General features: G+C 29.7%; 3 protein-coding genes across 3 annotated transcripts; 1 reads left to right on the top strand and 2 right to left on the bottom strand.

Annotated features, from left to right (window-relative positions):
- Positions 1-622: 622 nt before the first annotated feature.
- Positions 623-2803, bottom strand: MKS88_003247 (ribose-5-phosphate isomerase; the record flags this gene model as incomplete). The annotated part of the gene is made up of 5 exons (XM_067216323.1): positions 623-721; positions 998-1249; positions 1631-1798; positions 1984-2145; positions 2780-2803. 5 exons carry the CDS (start codon positions 2801-2803, stop codon positions 623-625), a joined length of 705 nt encoding a protein of 234 aa, XP_067072981.1.
- Positions 2804-5569: 2766 nt separating this feature from the next.
- Positions 5570-10357, top strand: MKS88_003246 (MORN repeat protein; the record flags this gene model as incomplete). Its single annotated transcript, XM_067216322.1, has 1 exon — positions 5570-10357. The coding sequence occupies one exon, from the start codon at positions 5570-5572 to the stop codon at positions 10355-10357; it is 4788 nt and encodes a 1595-aa protein (XP_067072980.1).
- An 808-nt stretch (positions 10358-11165) lies between these two features.
- Positions 11166-15049, bottom strand: MKS88_003245 (inositol polyphosphate multikinase; the record flags this gene model as incomplete). The annotated part of the gene is made up of 2 exons (XM_067216320.1): positions 11166-12763; positions 12874-15049. The coding sequence occupies 2 exons, from the start codon at positions 15047-15049 to the stop codon at positions 11166-11168; spliced, it is 3774 nt and encodes a 1257-aa protein (XP_067072979.1).
- Positions 15050-15958: the final 909 nt, after the last annotated feature.

Raw genomic sequence — 15958 nt, 5'->3', positions numbered from 1 at the left:
GTACGTATGTATATATATTTGTATGCATGCATGTATTATGTATAGAGCCACATATACCGATGAATAAGTCCATATGCACGCATATATCTGCGCACATGTATATACACATTTTTTCAAAGGCAAACACTGTACTATGTTGAATAGTATTTGTCTTTGCTTGCCTTTTATAAAAAAAAAATTATTAAACACTAAAAAATTCAAAAAATTTGCAAAAATAAGTATGTTCATTTGATTTTTTTTTTTTTTTTTAATAAAATTTAATAAAAACAAAACAAAAGGTGAGGGGGGAAATGTCCGTAAGAGTAGTCACAAGATGGGCAAAAAAAAAAAAAAAAAAAAAAAAGTAAATTAAATAAAAATGTGCAAAATAAATTCAAATAAGAAAGATACGAAAAATAAAAAATATAGGTAAAATAAAAAATATAGGTAAAATAAAAAATATAGGTAAAATAAAAAATACAGGTAAAATAAAAAATATAGGTAAAATAAAAAATATAGATAAAATAAAAAATATAGGTAAAATAAAAAATATAGGTAAAATAAAAAATATAGGTAAAATAAAAAATATAGGTAAAATAAAAAATATAGGTAAAATAATAAAACCTATAACAACATAGTGTGCTCATTTTTTATTCAATTTTAATATAGTCCCGTCCTGTTTGCCTATCAAAGCTACATTAGTCATGTCAACAAAAATCCCGTGGTCAACAACTCCTGTGGTCTGAGAAAAAAAAAAAAAATAATAAAAATTTGTAAAGCATAAAAAAGGTTAAACTGGTAAGGAATAAAAAAAAAAAAAAAAATTATACGAAATACATACGAAATGTAAACAATAAACCCATTTAGCAGGCACATATTTGTCACCATAAAATAGCACATTCAGAAAGTTCCTATTATCACACAATGATAAAAAGTGTATAACTTGGACTAATATAAAACAACCATTTCACGTAATTATTTTCAAAAGAAAATCCTTTTTTCAGTACATGTCTTTTACCATTTTTATTTTTGAACAAGTTTCCGCTAAATTCTCAATAGGATCTGTGAAAAAAAAATCCACAATATAATTTTTGTTATCTGTTATAAAAACCTCTCCATTCTTTTCCCTTAATTTATATTTACATTTTTTCAGTGATGATATTTTCATTAAATTCTGGATTATTTTTTCATAACCAAATGACAATATTTCTATTGGCACTGCCCCTGTAGTACCTAACCCGTTAATACACAGTTTTGACTCATCGACGATCTTAAAGGAGGGGAGAAAAAATGAAAAAATGAAAAAAATAATAAATTAATGGATACACAAATAAATGGATACACAAATAAATGGATACCCAAATAAATGGATACACAAATAAATGGATACCCAAATAAATGGATACCCAAATAAATGGATACACAAATAAATGGATACACAAATAAATGGATACACAAATAAATGGATAAATACGTAAACAAATTTGCTCGCATTCAAAGTGCAACCAACGGAAAGGATAGCAGAAATGCGTGCAGACTTGCATACAGGTACGTATGTATAAACGTGTGTGCATATACACGTATTTATGCATTTATGTACGTATGATTGCCCGCTTGGCAAAACGTGTAGGGGTCTTTCTCAGTCCCTTACGATTATAAAAAAAGATGCGCTTGCTGCCACCAGCTTTTCACGAACTAAAGCTCCTCCTCGTCCTTTTACTAGATTCAAGTCAAGATCTATTTCATCGGCTCCATCAATTGCTATGTCAATATGTGAATTTCGTTTCAAGATAGTCAGAGGGATACCCAAATTTCTGGCCTAAAAAAGGAGAAGAGTTACATGCGTTTATGGACTTACATATATATAACAATGCACGCACATGTACAGCCATGCAGTACCCACGCACATTGGTATACAAACAACGAGAACATACTGACGTAAGGGGTAGTTCCCTTTCGAACAAACAATAAAGATCTTTTTCGTTTGCTCCTGCTTGATATTACCTTTATTTCCGTGTCAATGCTGGTTGGAATACAAACTACATCCCTTATCTTTCCGATTTTCATCAATTTTTCAATTCGCTCGAGTACGTAAAAAACCGTAGACCCGGTTCCCAACCCTATGGTCATATTCGACTGCACATAATCGTCTACAGCTTTGTACGCCTGTTTCGAAATTAAATTTAAAAAAAATAAAATAATAATAAGCATAAACATAAGCATAAGCATAAACATAAACATAAGCATAAACATAAACATAAGCATAAACATAAGCATAAACATAAGCATAAACATAAGCATAAGCATAAACATAAGCATAAACATAAGCATAAACATAAACATAAACATAAGCATAAGCATAAGCATAAACATAAGCATAAGCATAAACATAAGCATAAGCATAAGCATAAGCATAAGCATAAACATAAGCATAAGCATAAACATAAGCATAAGCATAAGCATAAACATAAGCATAAACATAAACATAAACATAAGCATAAGCATAAACATAAACATACGTTCACAATATGGGTATCCATACGTATGTACATATGTAAAAACGCAGAATTCAGTCGTTTCATGCAAAGTAGTACATCCAAAAACGTAGGCACATAATGTGTAAACGCATATATACGGGTGCTATTCTTCCAATGCATCTACTATGTTTCATAAATATACAAACGTGTAGGTTAATCGAGTCTACATTCTATCACGTTGTTCTAAAGTTACACAAAGCTCTATATTATTAATAATGCTATGTATTATGACGAGTGCAAAATATGTGTTCAGGAAAACTTACTACTATCTTTTTTAGGTCGTCCATTTTATTCTTACAACAGTCTTAAAATAAAAAATGCAAAACACGTTTCAGTGGTACTCTTTCAAAAAAGGGATTACTATTTATTATTTATCCCCCCCCCCAAAAAAAAAAAAAAAAAAAAAAAAAAAAAAATGGAATATTCAGTTTATATTTTCATTTATTTTGTAGTGTATAAATTTTTCTTTTTTTTTTTTTTTTTTTTTTTTTTTTAACTAAACTAAACTAAACTAAGTACTGATCCTATAACACCCCAAATATAATTTTGTATGAGATCAGTATTATTTTTTAATGTTAAAATGAGTACGTAATAAAAAAAATCCAAAGGAAAAAAAAAGTTAAGAAAAAAAAAAAAGAAAAAAAAAAAGAAACTTAACCAAAAGAACTATTTAATCATCTCCATATTGGTATATAGAAAATGGGCGAAAAAGTTTTCCATAAATTAATTTTATGTAAATATAAATTTAAATGTATGTATGGTCGTATGTAAATACTATTTTAAACTCAAACAAAAGATTGGCGTTCCATTTGTATACTGGGCTTCACAAAAATGGGTCATAGAGTAAAAAAACAAAGATGCCTTAAAATTAGCTATATATAGAATAAATTTATTGATGTTTTTACATACATAAACATAAAAACGCATATACTATATCGTCATATTCTCTTTAAACTTATATTCTCCAACTGTAGAAACTCGTACAGTGCAGAAGCATATATGTATTATATATACATACAATAAGCATATATTTAATATATTTATATATTAAATGTACTATATATATATATATATATATATGTATATATACGTGTTATGTACATAATGTTATATTATGTATATAAGTAAAATTAAAAAAAAAAAAATTATTACATGACTATCGTAATATAGCAACTGGTTCTCTTCCTATCTTTGTATCCCTTTTTTTTTTTTTTTTTTTTTTTTTTTTTTTTTTTTTTTTGCATACTGCTTTATATTCTACCAGAGAGAACAAAAAAAAAAAAAAAAAAAAAAAAAGCCATAAAAGCAGATCTAGTAGGTGAGAATACAGCTAAAGTGTTGACTAAAAAGAAAAAAAATATACGCGTGGTGTATATATTGGAATATATAACTCGGACAACATTTTCATTGTATCGTTTTTTCATTTGCACTTCCAGTGTTATTCTCTATGCCTAAAACTTGTGCAGAATGTAAAGGCTTATATTTTTCCTCCCTCAAAAAAAGGAGGCCAAAAAATGGGACAAATATGATGCAAAATTTTGGCAAAAATAGTAATGCTAAAATTTTGGAAAAAATAGTAATGCTAAAATTTTGGAAAAAATAGTAATGCTAAAATTCGATAAGCCAAAAGTTCGAACAAAATTCACAGCAAGATGAATGTAGAAAACGATACAAGAATAAAGTAAAACGAAACATGTATGGTCTTCTCGAAAAAAGAAAAATATATACAAAATGGTACTCAGTAAAGCTATGCCATTTTAGATAAACCTAATGATTCCATAAAAAATTGAAAAAATGGAACTCTTTGTGGGTTGAGATATGTTTGTGGGGAAAGTAAAAAAAAAAAAAAAAATATATTTTTATGGAAAAATGGAAAGATATATAGATATATAGAACATAAAGCATTTCAATAATTTATGTCTGGACATTTTACAGCATGTATTAATAAAAGTAATTGCGCAGAATGCAAATGGATGTTCCCCTTTTTTTTTTTTTTTTTTTTTATGTTATATATATGTAATTATAAAAAAAAAAAAAAAAAAAAAAAATGGAGCGTACAATACGTCATACTGTAATATTGTTTTTATAAATTTAATGGAGAGAACAGGAAAATAAAAAAAGGAATGACACAAAAATCAGCCTTATCTGCATTTGTGCATTAATTATTTGCACAGTTTATGAAGGTAATTACATAGGTAGTTAAATATACCAAAATGCGCAGGAAAATTTTTCTCCATTCGATATATTTATTCGGAAAGGAGTGGAAACTTTTTAGCGCGGGCATGTGATGATAGGTATGTATATATATAACTGTACATATACGTATAAATACATGTATATATATAACTGTACATATACGTATAAATACATGTATATATATAACTGTACATATACGTATAAATATATGTATATATATAACTGTACATATACGTATAAATATATGTATATATATAACTGTACATATACGTACAAATATATGTATACATATACGTTTACATATACGTATACATATACGTATACATATACGTACACATGTATATATGCATTTATATATTCTTGCACACGCGGGTCAGGAGAATGAATGCAAAATGAGATACCGCAGTACGTAAGTTTGAAAAGGGGGAAATACGCACCTTTGTGTTTACATTTTATTACGGGCTTCTACACATATTACTTCCCTTCGAGTGTCTTTCTTGATTTTCGTTCCTTTCGTTCTTTTTTCCTTTTTCTTTCTCTCTTCCTTTCCCTTTTTTTTTTTTTTTTTTTTCTTAAAACTGAAAAAGAAGTGAAAAGGACATGTTCGGCAAAAATTTAAAGCACTAATCGTACGAAATGAAATTTTTGCAAGTACACAAATGTTTGGCATATACACCATACTAAGGAGAAAAGGAGAGTGCACATATTCTTCGTATGTATGTCGTTATATATATGCCTCTACTTTTATATGCTTTACTTGCATATCTATATGTGTATGCCTTCCTGTATATGCATACACTTTATCTGTGCGCATGTGATATGAACCAATTTACGGCAAGAAGAATTAGTGCGCAAAAATGGAGGATGTTTTGCCAACCAAGCGAGTAGACCCTAAGTCGTATGAGCTATTCTACTGGAGAAATTTTTTTTCGAAAGAAATAGATAAGGAACATAACTCATTAGTAGAAATAACATCATGTAATACGGTAAAGTTAAGAAATGTAAAAATTAATAGTACTATTCTTAATGGTTTCATAAAAATAGATCATTACATGTGTCCATATTTTTATAAAAATTTTGTTATTTCAAATGATAAAAAGAAATATGAAGGATCATTTAGAAATAGACACATTGAGGGAGTTGGTAAAATTATAACAGATCATTTTATATATGAAGGATATATATATAGGGGCAAAAAATGGAAAAGGGGCAAATGTTCCTTCATACATTTTGATAAAGGGGGAAAACAGAATATTATATATGAAGGTTTCTGGGTGAATAATAAGAGAAATGGATGGGGTACGTTAAAACTTGTTAATAAGGATCAAGTCAAGTTAATAATGTATAAAGGCTTTTGGAAAAACAACGAAAGGGATTTTTACGGTATTCAGTATTACAATGATAATTCTGTTTATTTCGGTTACTGGAAAAGAAATAAAAAATTTGGATTTGGAAAAATGGTATGGTATTTCGACTCAAAGGGGGGTTCAAAAGGTAAATTTGTGGAAAACTTACAAGAGTCAATCAAAATGAGGAAACATGACTTAATGGGGGATGTTGACAATGAGGGGTGGACTAACGTAATAGAAAGACCTAACATAATCGAAAGGACCACATTAATGGGGAGAAAAACTGCCGCTTCTAGACTGTACAACACATACTTGGGTGAGTGGAAAAATGATAAGTTTCATGGATATGGCACGTATATATGGTTTTTTAAAAAAAAAAAAAAAAAAAAAAAAAATGAAATAATTTACCAAAATGAAAAATATGATCAATATTCGGGATACTGGAGAAAGGGAAAGAAAAATGGCTACGGTATTTTCTATTACAATTGTGGTAAGAAATATATAGGTATGTGGAAAGATAATAAGAAGGATGGGGTTGGATACTTTATAAAATTAAACGGAATAGTGTCTAAGTGCTTATACAAAAGTGGTAAACTTATATCTGATATTGACCTGAATGTTCCTTACAGAATTAATAACACATATACCAACTCATTATGTAGAGTCATAAATTTGTTTTTCTTTAAAAAATATTTCAATATAACAAATAAAAAGATCGAGTTTGTGTATAAAGTCATCTACGCGAATTTTCCCCTTCTGGTGGATATATACAACAGGTATAAAAAGAAGAATGGGAAGCAAAGGTATAAGCAGAAACAAACTAACAGGAAAACTCATAACCAAGCGCGCAGTCAAAATTACCAGGGAACCTTCCATTTGCACAATTTATGGAATATGTTTTACCATGCCAATATTATTAATTACCACTTCACTTTGTGCTCATTGAACAAGTTAGTTACTGACCATACTTCCATGTGTGAACACCTTGAAATGTTCAATTTGTTGGTGAATGAGAAGGAATCAACTCGTATGGACGAAATTTTAATTAATGAAAAAGATTTAGTAAAAAGCTTCTTCAAGTCAAAGCACCTTCTAAATATACCTGTCTTGTCTTCTTCCCTTCGTATGAGGATGAAACAAAACGGTACTTTTTCTCATAAGGACGATGAAAAGAATGTTTTCAATAGTACTGAGGATTGCCAAAATGCAATATTACCATATAGCACTTATGGTAACAGCGAGGCGGGTACTCGTGCATATGAAGAGGTTTCCACTAGTGAATGCATAGTACGTGATGATAAGGTTAGTTCAAAAAAGACTAACTTTTCATTACAACACTATAACAAGGTGAAGAGCAAATCAAATAAAAACCTACTATTTGTCCATATGAATTATATTATTTTTAATAAAAATTTGATAAGCTTAAAAAAAAATTGTACAAATTTATATAAACACTACTGGAAAGAGTGTTGTATGCACAAAAGGGAAAGTCATACCATTTTACAAAAAATGTTTATCATATTGTTAAGAAATAAAAAAAATAATAATAATTGTTATTTATACTATGTTCTAGTTAGCTTATTTCAGTACAATTCCCCCTTGTTATATTTTCTTTTTCGCCCGCATAATAAGAAATGGAGCAAATGGAAGAAGTACTCTCATAAGCGAACTGCTGATAGGAACAACACTTTTTCTTCTGACCATCAAATGAGCAAAGATGATTACAAAAATGGAGGAATGAAACGAACGAATGTGGAAGAAAATATTAACAATGAAGTATGCAATCCGGTGAAGGAAATGGCATCAGGTTATTTTAAAAATGAACGTGTAGCTGTACAATTGAAGGATAAAAAAATGGTAACACATTTGAATAACATAATTTCTTTTCTAAATGTAAATAGATGTTATATACATGACGAAAAAAGGAAAATAAGTTTTAATTGTTTCATTTTTACCCTTGTTCATATATCAATACGCATGAGCAATTTTGGTGATATGACCCAAGTCTTCCTTAACTTGATTAACTCATTGAAAAGGCTCTCATTCAAAAGAGACGGTAAGAAGCTATTGGATAATGACAACAACAACATGTTTAGAAAAAGAATAACAGAGGTAGAAAAAAAGAAGAAGAAAAATTTATATAATATGGACATAATAAAGTATGTTACTACAAAATGTACCAGAAATGGTATGATGAAAAGAAATATTGTGGGTAAAAACAATAACATATGTAATAACTTTTTAAAAATCAGTCATACGCTGGAAAATACTACAGGTAAAAAAAAGGAAGAACTAAATATGAGGAGAAAACATGAAAATATAACGAATGAAAAGAACGGAAAAAAAAAAAATTTTATGACATGTGCTGTATGCTGTTATCATGATAAACAGATAAGCAAATTTTGTAAAAGAAAGACTAACTGTGCGCCATATTTACAGAGGAAAGAAAGAACATATCGTTTTTCAAACGAGGAGAAAAGTAGTAAAGAGCTAGTAAACATTTTGAATATTTTCGCTTATTATTATATTTTTTACTTTTTAATATTTGAATCAGGGGAAAAAAGTTTTTCAATTTTTAGCACAAAATTAAATGTGTCCATGCGGCTAAGAGATATATTAATATTTCTATTTCAGTTGAAATTAATAAAAAAAAATAAAGTGAAAAATAACGTAACATGTGTTAATTTAGACACTTACTCATTATTACACAAAAAAGGAGGGAAAAAAAAATTAAATGTCAAAATTTGGAATTTCCTGACAGGTGCATGTGGAAATGAAAAAAATGAAAAAAATGAAGAAAATGAAGAAAATGAAGAAAACGTGTCAGGAAAAGTCTGTACAGTGCAGGCTGGTAAAAATAGGGAACATATTGATGATAACATGGAAGAAAAACAAGAGAAATTAAACTCAGGTTGTACATCAAAAAGTGGGAAACAAACAAAAAACATTGAAATAAGAAGTGAAAAAAAAGGTAGCAAAAAGGACAGTAGAAGTGTGCACAGTGTTATAAGTCGTGCGAATGGTGAAGCTACAACAAATTTAGAAAGTGAGAAATGCACGAAAAATGGCGATGGTCGTAATGATCGTAATGATGGTGATAATTGTGGTAACCATGATTGTCGTCTCTATTATAACAATAACAGTGAGCACAATGCGCAAACGGACAAAAAAAACAATTTGCAATTCGTAAATTTATCCAGAAAAAAGAACATTTACATGAACAGTTCAGGAAAAAACAAGGCTAGTAATAAAAAAGCTTTAAATAAATTTTCAAGCATATTTTATTTGTCCTTTTTTGAAATTTTGGCAATTTTTTGTGATATATTCAACTGCAAGAATTTACATTTAATAAATACCACTTGCTATAATTTGTACGCAACCAAGTTAAAAAAAAAAAAAAGAAGAAAGAAAATAAGTAAATGTCGTTTAAAAAATAATGTGGTACACTATATTATGATATTAGAACAGGAACGAAAAAAATTTCTGGTCAAATTTTCCCAGTGTGCAGGAGGGAAGACGCTCAACGGGAAAAAACTATGCAGCGGGAAAATGATCAGTGGGAAATCTTTAAAAAATGAGCGAATAAGAAATGGTATGAAAAAGCGTGCCTGTCGTGTTCATACAAAGTTATACAAAGAAAAAGCGCTAAATAGATTAAATGAAAAATTGGACGAACTGTGCAAATTGGACCACTTGGACCAAATATATAAAATAGACAGAATAGACAGAATAGACAGAATAGGCAGAATAGACAGAATAGACAAAATAGACAAAATAGACAGAATAGACAGAATAGACAGAATAGACAAAATAGACAAAATAACATGGGAACAGGGATTGACGGGTGAACATATTCAGAGTAAACCCCCTGGCTCACCTGAAAAAGCAAAAAAAAGAAATGACATAGGAGGTAAAAGTACAAAGTGCTTAAAAAAAAAAAAGGCTTACTGTTCAGAAGAGGATAACAAATGTATTGAATTAAGGAAGAGTGAACACGTACTTCATACAAATGTTATTATTAAAAGAAAAAGTGAAATAAAAATATTAACACACTCTTTGAAAAGGAAATTTATAAATTCTCATAAAAATTATATGAATGTTTTAGATTATTATAACATTTATATAACTCCTTATGAGTTCCTTTTGTTTTTTTTAAAATTTGTTGAAAGAGTGAAAAGAAAAAAAAACATTAACAGTTCATACAATGACGTGCTATTTTTTTTTATTTTCCACATTTTGTTATATAGAACATTTCAGCTAGCCAAAAAAAAAAAAATAAAAAATAAAATAAAATAAATGTTTATATTGAAATAACTAAGTGAAATTAATCTATACGTAGATAATTAAATAAATGAATAGTTAACACTTACATAGGAATGTTAAAGATGATAAGGCAAACGCTTATAGCAACTCGACGTTTTTCTTTTTCTTTTTATTTTTCCTTTTTTTTTTTTGTAATTATGCACATAAATACTGTGTATAAATTATTCTCAAAAGAAAAACGATGATACTCAAACGTCGCAATCATACAATTAAAAAAAAAAAAAAAAAAAAGGAATAAAGGATTGTATAAATAAATAAAAACATAAAAGCATAAACGAATAAATAAACAATAGGGGGGAGGGGTATTCACTTAGTATCCGGCATGAAATAATGAATTACACAAACAATATGTTGTCCAGCTGAATGATAAAACCCGTTAATAATTAATGAGAGAGAGCTTCATGCACATATACACATTAATAATGGATGTATGGATATGTGGATATTTGCATGCGTATATAACACGCTTTAACTGATAAATGCTACAAAAAAAAATAAAAAAAAAATAAAAAAAAAAATGAAAACAAAAATAACCCCTAAAATAATCTGAATTATAAATGAATACAAAAAGTATTGACGAATAATATATAAGGATGCTTATTCAATTGTACAAAAAAAAAAAAAAAAAAAAAAAAAAAAAAAAAGGGTTATTCATAATACGATTAATATATGCATACGTATGGACATGCATAAAAAAATATACACACAAATATGCATATTTATTTGTGTATGTTAATGTATGCATATATAGTCATGCCTGCGCTTCAAACAGCTGGGCGCGTCATGCGCCGTCGTCCTGCTTATTTTTCTGACTTGACAAGCATATAATAGATGGAGGTAGTTTATTATTCATATAAACAGTTTTGCATAGTTTAATTAAATTATTAATACCAAAAAGTATATCTTCGTTCAATTTATGTTTCTTTAGTTGATCTTTTTTTTTTCTCATATAGTTTATATTTTCAAAAGAGTACGTGAAGTCGATCCATTTAATATCACAGGAGGATGGGTTTTTTCTATCATATATTATTAACAAAGAAGTTGAACAAAAGGAATAAAGAGATTGTTGTTCTAGCCATAGTTTTAATTTTACCAATTTTGGTAAAATAATGGAAGCAATATTTTTTAAAAATAAAAATAAAAAATATATAACTTGTTCTTCACTTAAATTTAAGCCAATATCTCTACTAACTGTTATTCTGTTATTTGTATTATCATAACACTTTGTTATTCCCATTTTTTCCTTATTTGGATATGTGTTCATTTTATCTTCTTTGTTTAATTTATTTCTCTTAATAATGTTATTCTTTTGTATAAAATTTGTGTAAAATTCCTTTATATTTTCATCGTCTAATAAATATACCTGTTTTATATAATATATTAATGCACATATACGAAAACCTAACATCTTTTGAGTAGTTTTTAATGAAGTAATTTCTTGCTTCCATGATTTTAATAAACAATATATTTCATTATTATCATATTTATCAAAACAACTAGGTAAATTTAAATCCTTTGATGATATGTCAATTATATGTTGGTCGCTTGTATTCATAAACTTACTTCTTATCTCTTTTTTCATTTTAGACCATTTTTTTAAGTATTTCTCTTTTTCTTTCCATTCGACTAACTCACTTTCCCTTAACAAATTTTCGCTAAATAGTGGGTCGTTATCCTTCAACGTGTTATATCCTAATTTTAAATCTAGCATGTGCTGATCACTATGTTTTATTCTGCTGCATATCTTCTTCAGCTTTAGAGCCAGGTGAACAGCATCTACACAGTTGCTACTGGTTTTGCTACTGGTGTTGCTACTGGTTTTGCTACTGGTGTTGCTACTGGTGTTGCTACTGGTGCTGCTCCAGGTATTGCTTCTAGCATTGCTTCTGGCACTGCTTCTGGCACTGCTTCTGGCATTGCTTCTGGCATTGCTTCTGGCATTGCCGCTACCAGTAGCCACATCACTATATCTTCCTATAACCCATGTTTCCCCGTCTTCGTTTGATATGCTTTTCTCTGATGCGCATTTGAACGATTCGACTATTGGTAACTTCGTTTCATTCGAAAGGAATGCCATATTTTTCTCTTCTTTGCTCGCATTACTTTCAGTTCTTATGAGGGGATTTGGTTGATCACCCTGCTTCTTCCTCACCCCTTGTTTTGTCATCACCCCGGGTGCGTCAAGTAAGATTTGATTATTACCATCTAACTCTTCCTTACCATTTCCTTTCAATACACTTTTTTTTGAACACTTCTTATCCCTGGTATGATCCTTTTCATAGTACACATGTAACTCCCCCTCCTCCACGCAATTTACTCCATTTACAGCATTTATGTCGTTACTCCCTCGTACACTTTCCTTACACCTATATACGGGGACTACATTGTAACACTTAGGAATTAGTTTATGTTTAACTAAATATGATAACATTAACTTTTCATTCAACAAATTTTTTTTTTTTTTTTATCAGTTCGTTTTGGTCCACCACTTTGAGCACTAGGATCAGTGTAACGTTCATCAGGATCATTTTGAAGAGCACTATATTGTGAAGAAACATCTTTTTCTTTTCTGTTCATCTCTGTGAATGGATTTCTTTCATCCGATGGGCCTCTTTCTAACGTATATTCCTCGGCGGGGATACGTCGTATACTATCCACTGTGCTACTACCACTGCCACTTCCGTTGCTACTACCGCTGCTACTGCCTCTGCTACTGCCTCTGCTACTGCCTCTGCTACTACCGCTTCTGTTCCCATTACATACATTCAAATTTGTTCTCTTCAACTGAGTACTTGCGGTACCATTGGGAAAATCCTCCAGGGTGAATGTTCTGCAGTGAAGCAGATCATGGAGTACGGATGTTTCAACTTGGTGTGTCTTACTTAACACACCTACATCACTCAAATTTTGGGAAGATAATTTTCCAATGGTTGCAAAGCGACCTGCACTACCTGCCACTCGGTTTAAGTCCCTCGCCTGTAATGCATGCTTGTAACATTCAATGTTGTGTGTGGTACCAGAGTACAAATTCTTTAATAACGATTTGATTAATGCTTCCTTTACTTCGCTTTTATTAATTAAGTGAAAATTAGAAAATACCCTGTTCATTTTACTGCATAAAATTAAGCAGTCATTTTTATTTTTATTTTTCTCTTTACATTTTTTATAATTATCCTTTTCACCATCGTCATAATTGTTGTTGCTATGATGCAAAATGAACATATTTGTAAATTCGTCAATATTACTTTGCAGTCCTTTTTTATTAATCTTATAAATAATATTATATGAAATAAACACATTAAAGTAAAATTTGGCTTCACCATCTTTGAAAAAAGGTATCACTTTGTAAATAAATTTTGAATTTTCATTTGTTAACATAATCGATGTGCCTGTGAGTTTTAAGTTAGCCATGTTATACAACACTTTATCCACAACTGGTCTGTTACGAATTGTGCCGTTGTGACTACTACAACTAGTGAAGCGACTTCTGTCGTATTTTCGTTTCTTCCTTTCGTCTTTGTTTTCGTTTTTGTCTTTGTTTTTGTTTTCGTTCTCCTCGTCTTCTTCTTCTTCGTCTTCGTCTTTGTCTTCGTCTTCGTTTTTCTCGTCTTCTCCCTGTTTCTCTTCTTCGGCACCCCCGATTTTTTCTGCATTACACGGTAAATACCCTCCTGCAATTTCGTACCTTTTTCCTGATTCGTCTTTGGACGATTTTACAAAATTTAAGAATTCCATGAACCGTTCTTCCTTTTCATGGTTATCCGCATATTGAAATTTCGGGTGCTCCGTGCTTCTACAACCTCTACCTGCACTTTTATATCTAGTACAATTGATGGTGCTACTTCTATCCCCTTCATGAGCAAGTTTAACCACCTTGTCAAAATTACACGAATCATACCTACTCGCTGTGCAGATAATTAGGTCGTTGCTATTTTCCACTACATCATTTTCAAGAGTATGCCCCTTAATAAATTCCTCCACTCTGATGCTACTACCACAATTGTTTCTCACTTCCTTTCCATTTTCATAAGCTGACCCACTACTATTACCATTCAAATGAAGATCATTATTTATCCTATCATTTTGTAAAATATCACAAATATGACTGTGCTTTTTTTTTCTATATATTTTCTCCTTATAGTTGTCTTTTTCAGTCATACTAATTTCCCCCTTTACATATAAATAACTGTCATCTATGTAATAATTTTTTTGTTTTATTTTATTAAAAATTTCTTTTTCTTTTTTTTTCCCCTTAATATCGAATTTATCAAGTGTACTACAACCACTCCTGTGCTTCTTAGCATCACCCATTAGAGTAATACTTCTACTTCTGCTACTTCTACTTCTGCTACTTCTGCTACTTCTACTTCTGCTACTACCACTACTAACACGGCCTACATATTGACACTCTTCCTTCTCATTCATAATTGCATTCACACTAGTACAGTTTACACTACTATAGTTTACTCTGTTAGAGCTACCATGAATTAGGTCATCAGGCCTTCTGCCATTTGATGAATTCGCATATCCCATTACGTCAAAATAATTTACTAAGCCACTGTTCCCCCTGCTTAAGGTATAATTATTCACATCAACGTAATTGCTTCGAGAACCCTGGATAAACACTTCTGCCTCAACTCGTGTACTTTCTATCTCATCATTCATTTTCTTTTATATTTTGTATGCCTTATATATGCTGTTAGTACGTACGGGTGTGTGTACGTATGTACGTGTGTATGCATGTATGTATATACATGCACGTCGAGCTTTCTCACAGAAAACGATGTGAGGTAACTGTTACTTTGGGAAATGAAAACGGCAAAAAAAAAAAAAAATAATAATAAAATAAAATAAAGAATAAAATTAAATAAAACATAAAAACAAAAAAAAGAAAAAACAAAAAAACAAAAAAACAAAAAAAATAATAAAAAATAAATATAAGCATAACATGTAACGCTTTTTCCATACACGTCCAAGGTGTATGTATATTACGACTCTTCTTCTGCTCCTTCTGCCTCTACTTCTATTTCTTTTCTTTTTGTTCTTGAAAAAAAAAAAAAAAAATTGCACTCCTCTGCTTCACCTGCGGCAACTCATCGAACAGATATTAAAAAATAAATTCTATTAATATATCATCTTGCTATCACATTTCACGTTTTACAAATAATAAATACTTTTCTTTCATTCTCCTTCTCTTCTTTTTTAAAAATGGGAGACGGATAAGTGACCACTGATACTACCTTCAATATTTCATAAATTGTTTATATATATTTTTAATTAATATGTGCGTTTAGACAAATGCTCAAGTTGCTGATTGGTGGAAATTTCTTTTCTTTTCCTTTTTTGTTTTTTAAAAAAAAAAAAAAAAGCTTTTTTCACTAAATGTAATTAAAACACTTCTTACTACAATATCTCGTTCGTTTGTTTATTTTTCTACTTGTATGTACATTTGTCATATAAGTAGTTTATTCTTTGTAATTTTTCTTCCTTTTCGCGCTCTGTTTTGTTATATTATGTACATGTATGTATATATGTTATATATTCATTTGCTTGTTGATATGAGAACGAATTTCT

This window comes from Plasmodium brasilianum, chromosome 10 (genome assembly GCF_023973825.1).
Source record: "Plasmodium brasilianum strain Bolivian I chromosome 10, whole genome shotgun sequence".
Taxonomy (NCBI): Eukaryota; Apicomplexa; class Aconoidasida; order Haemosporida; family Plasmodiidae; genus Plasmodium; species Plasmodium brasilianum.
The sequence above is the reverse complement of the archived record's forward strand: the minus strand, read 5'-3'. Positions and strand labels throughout refer to the sequence as shown.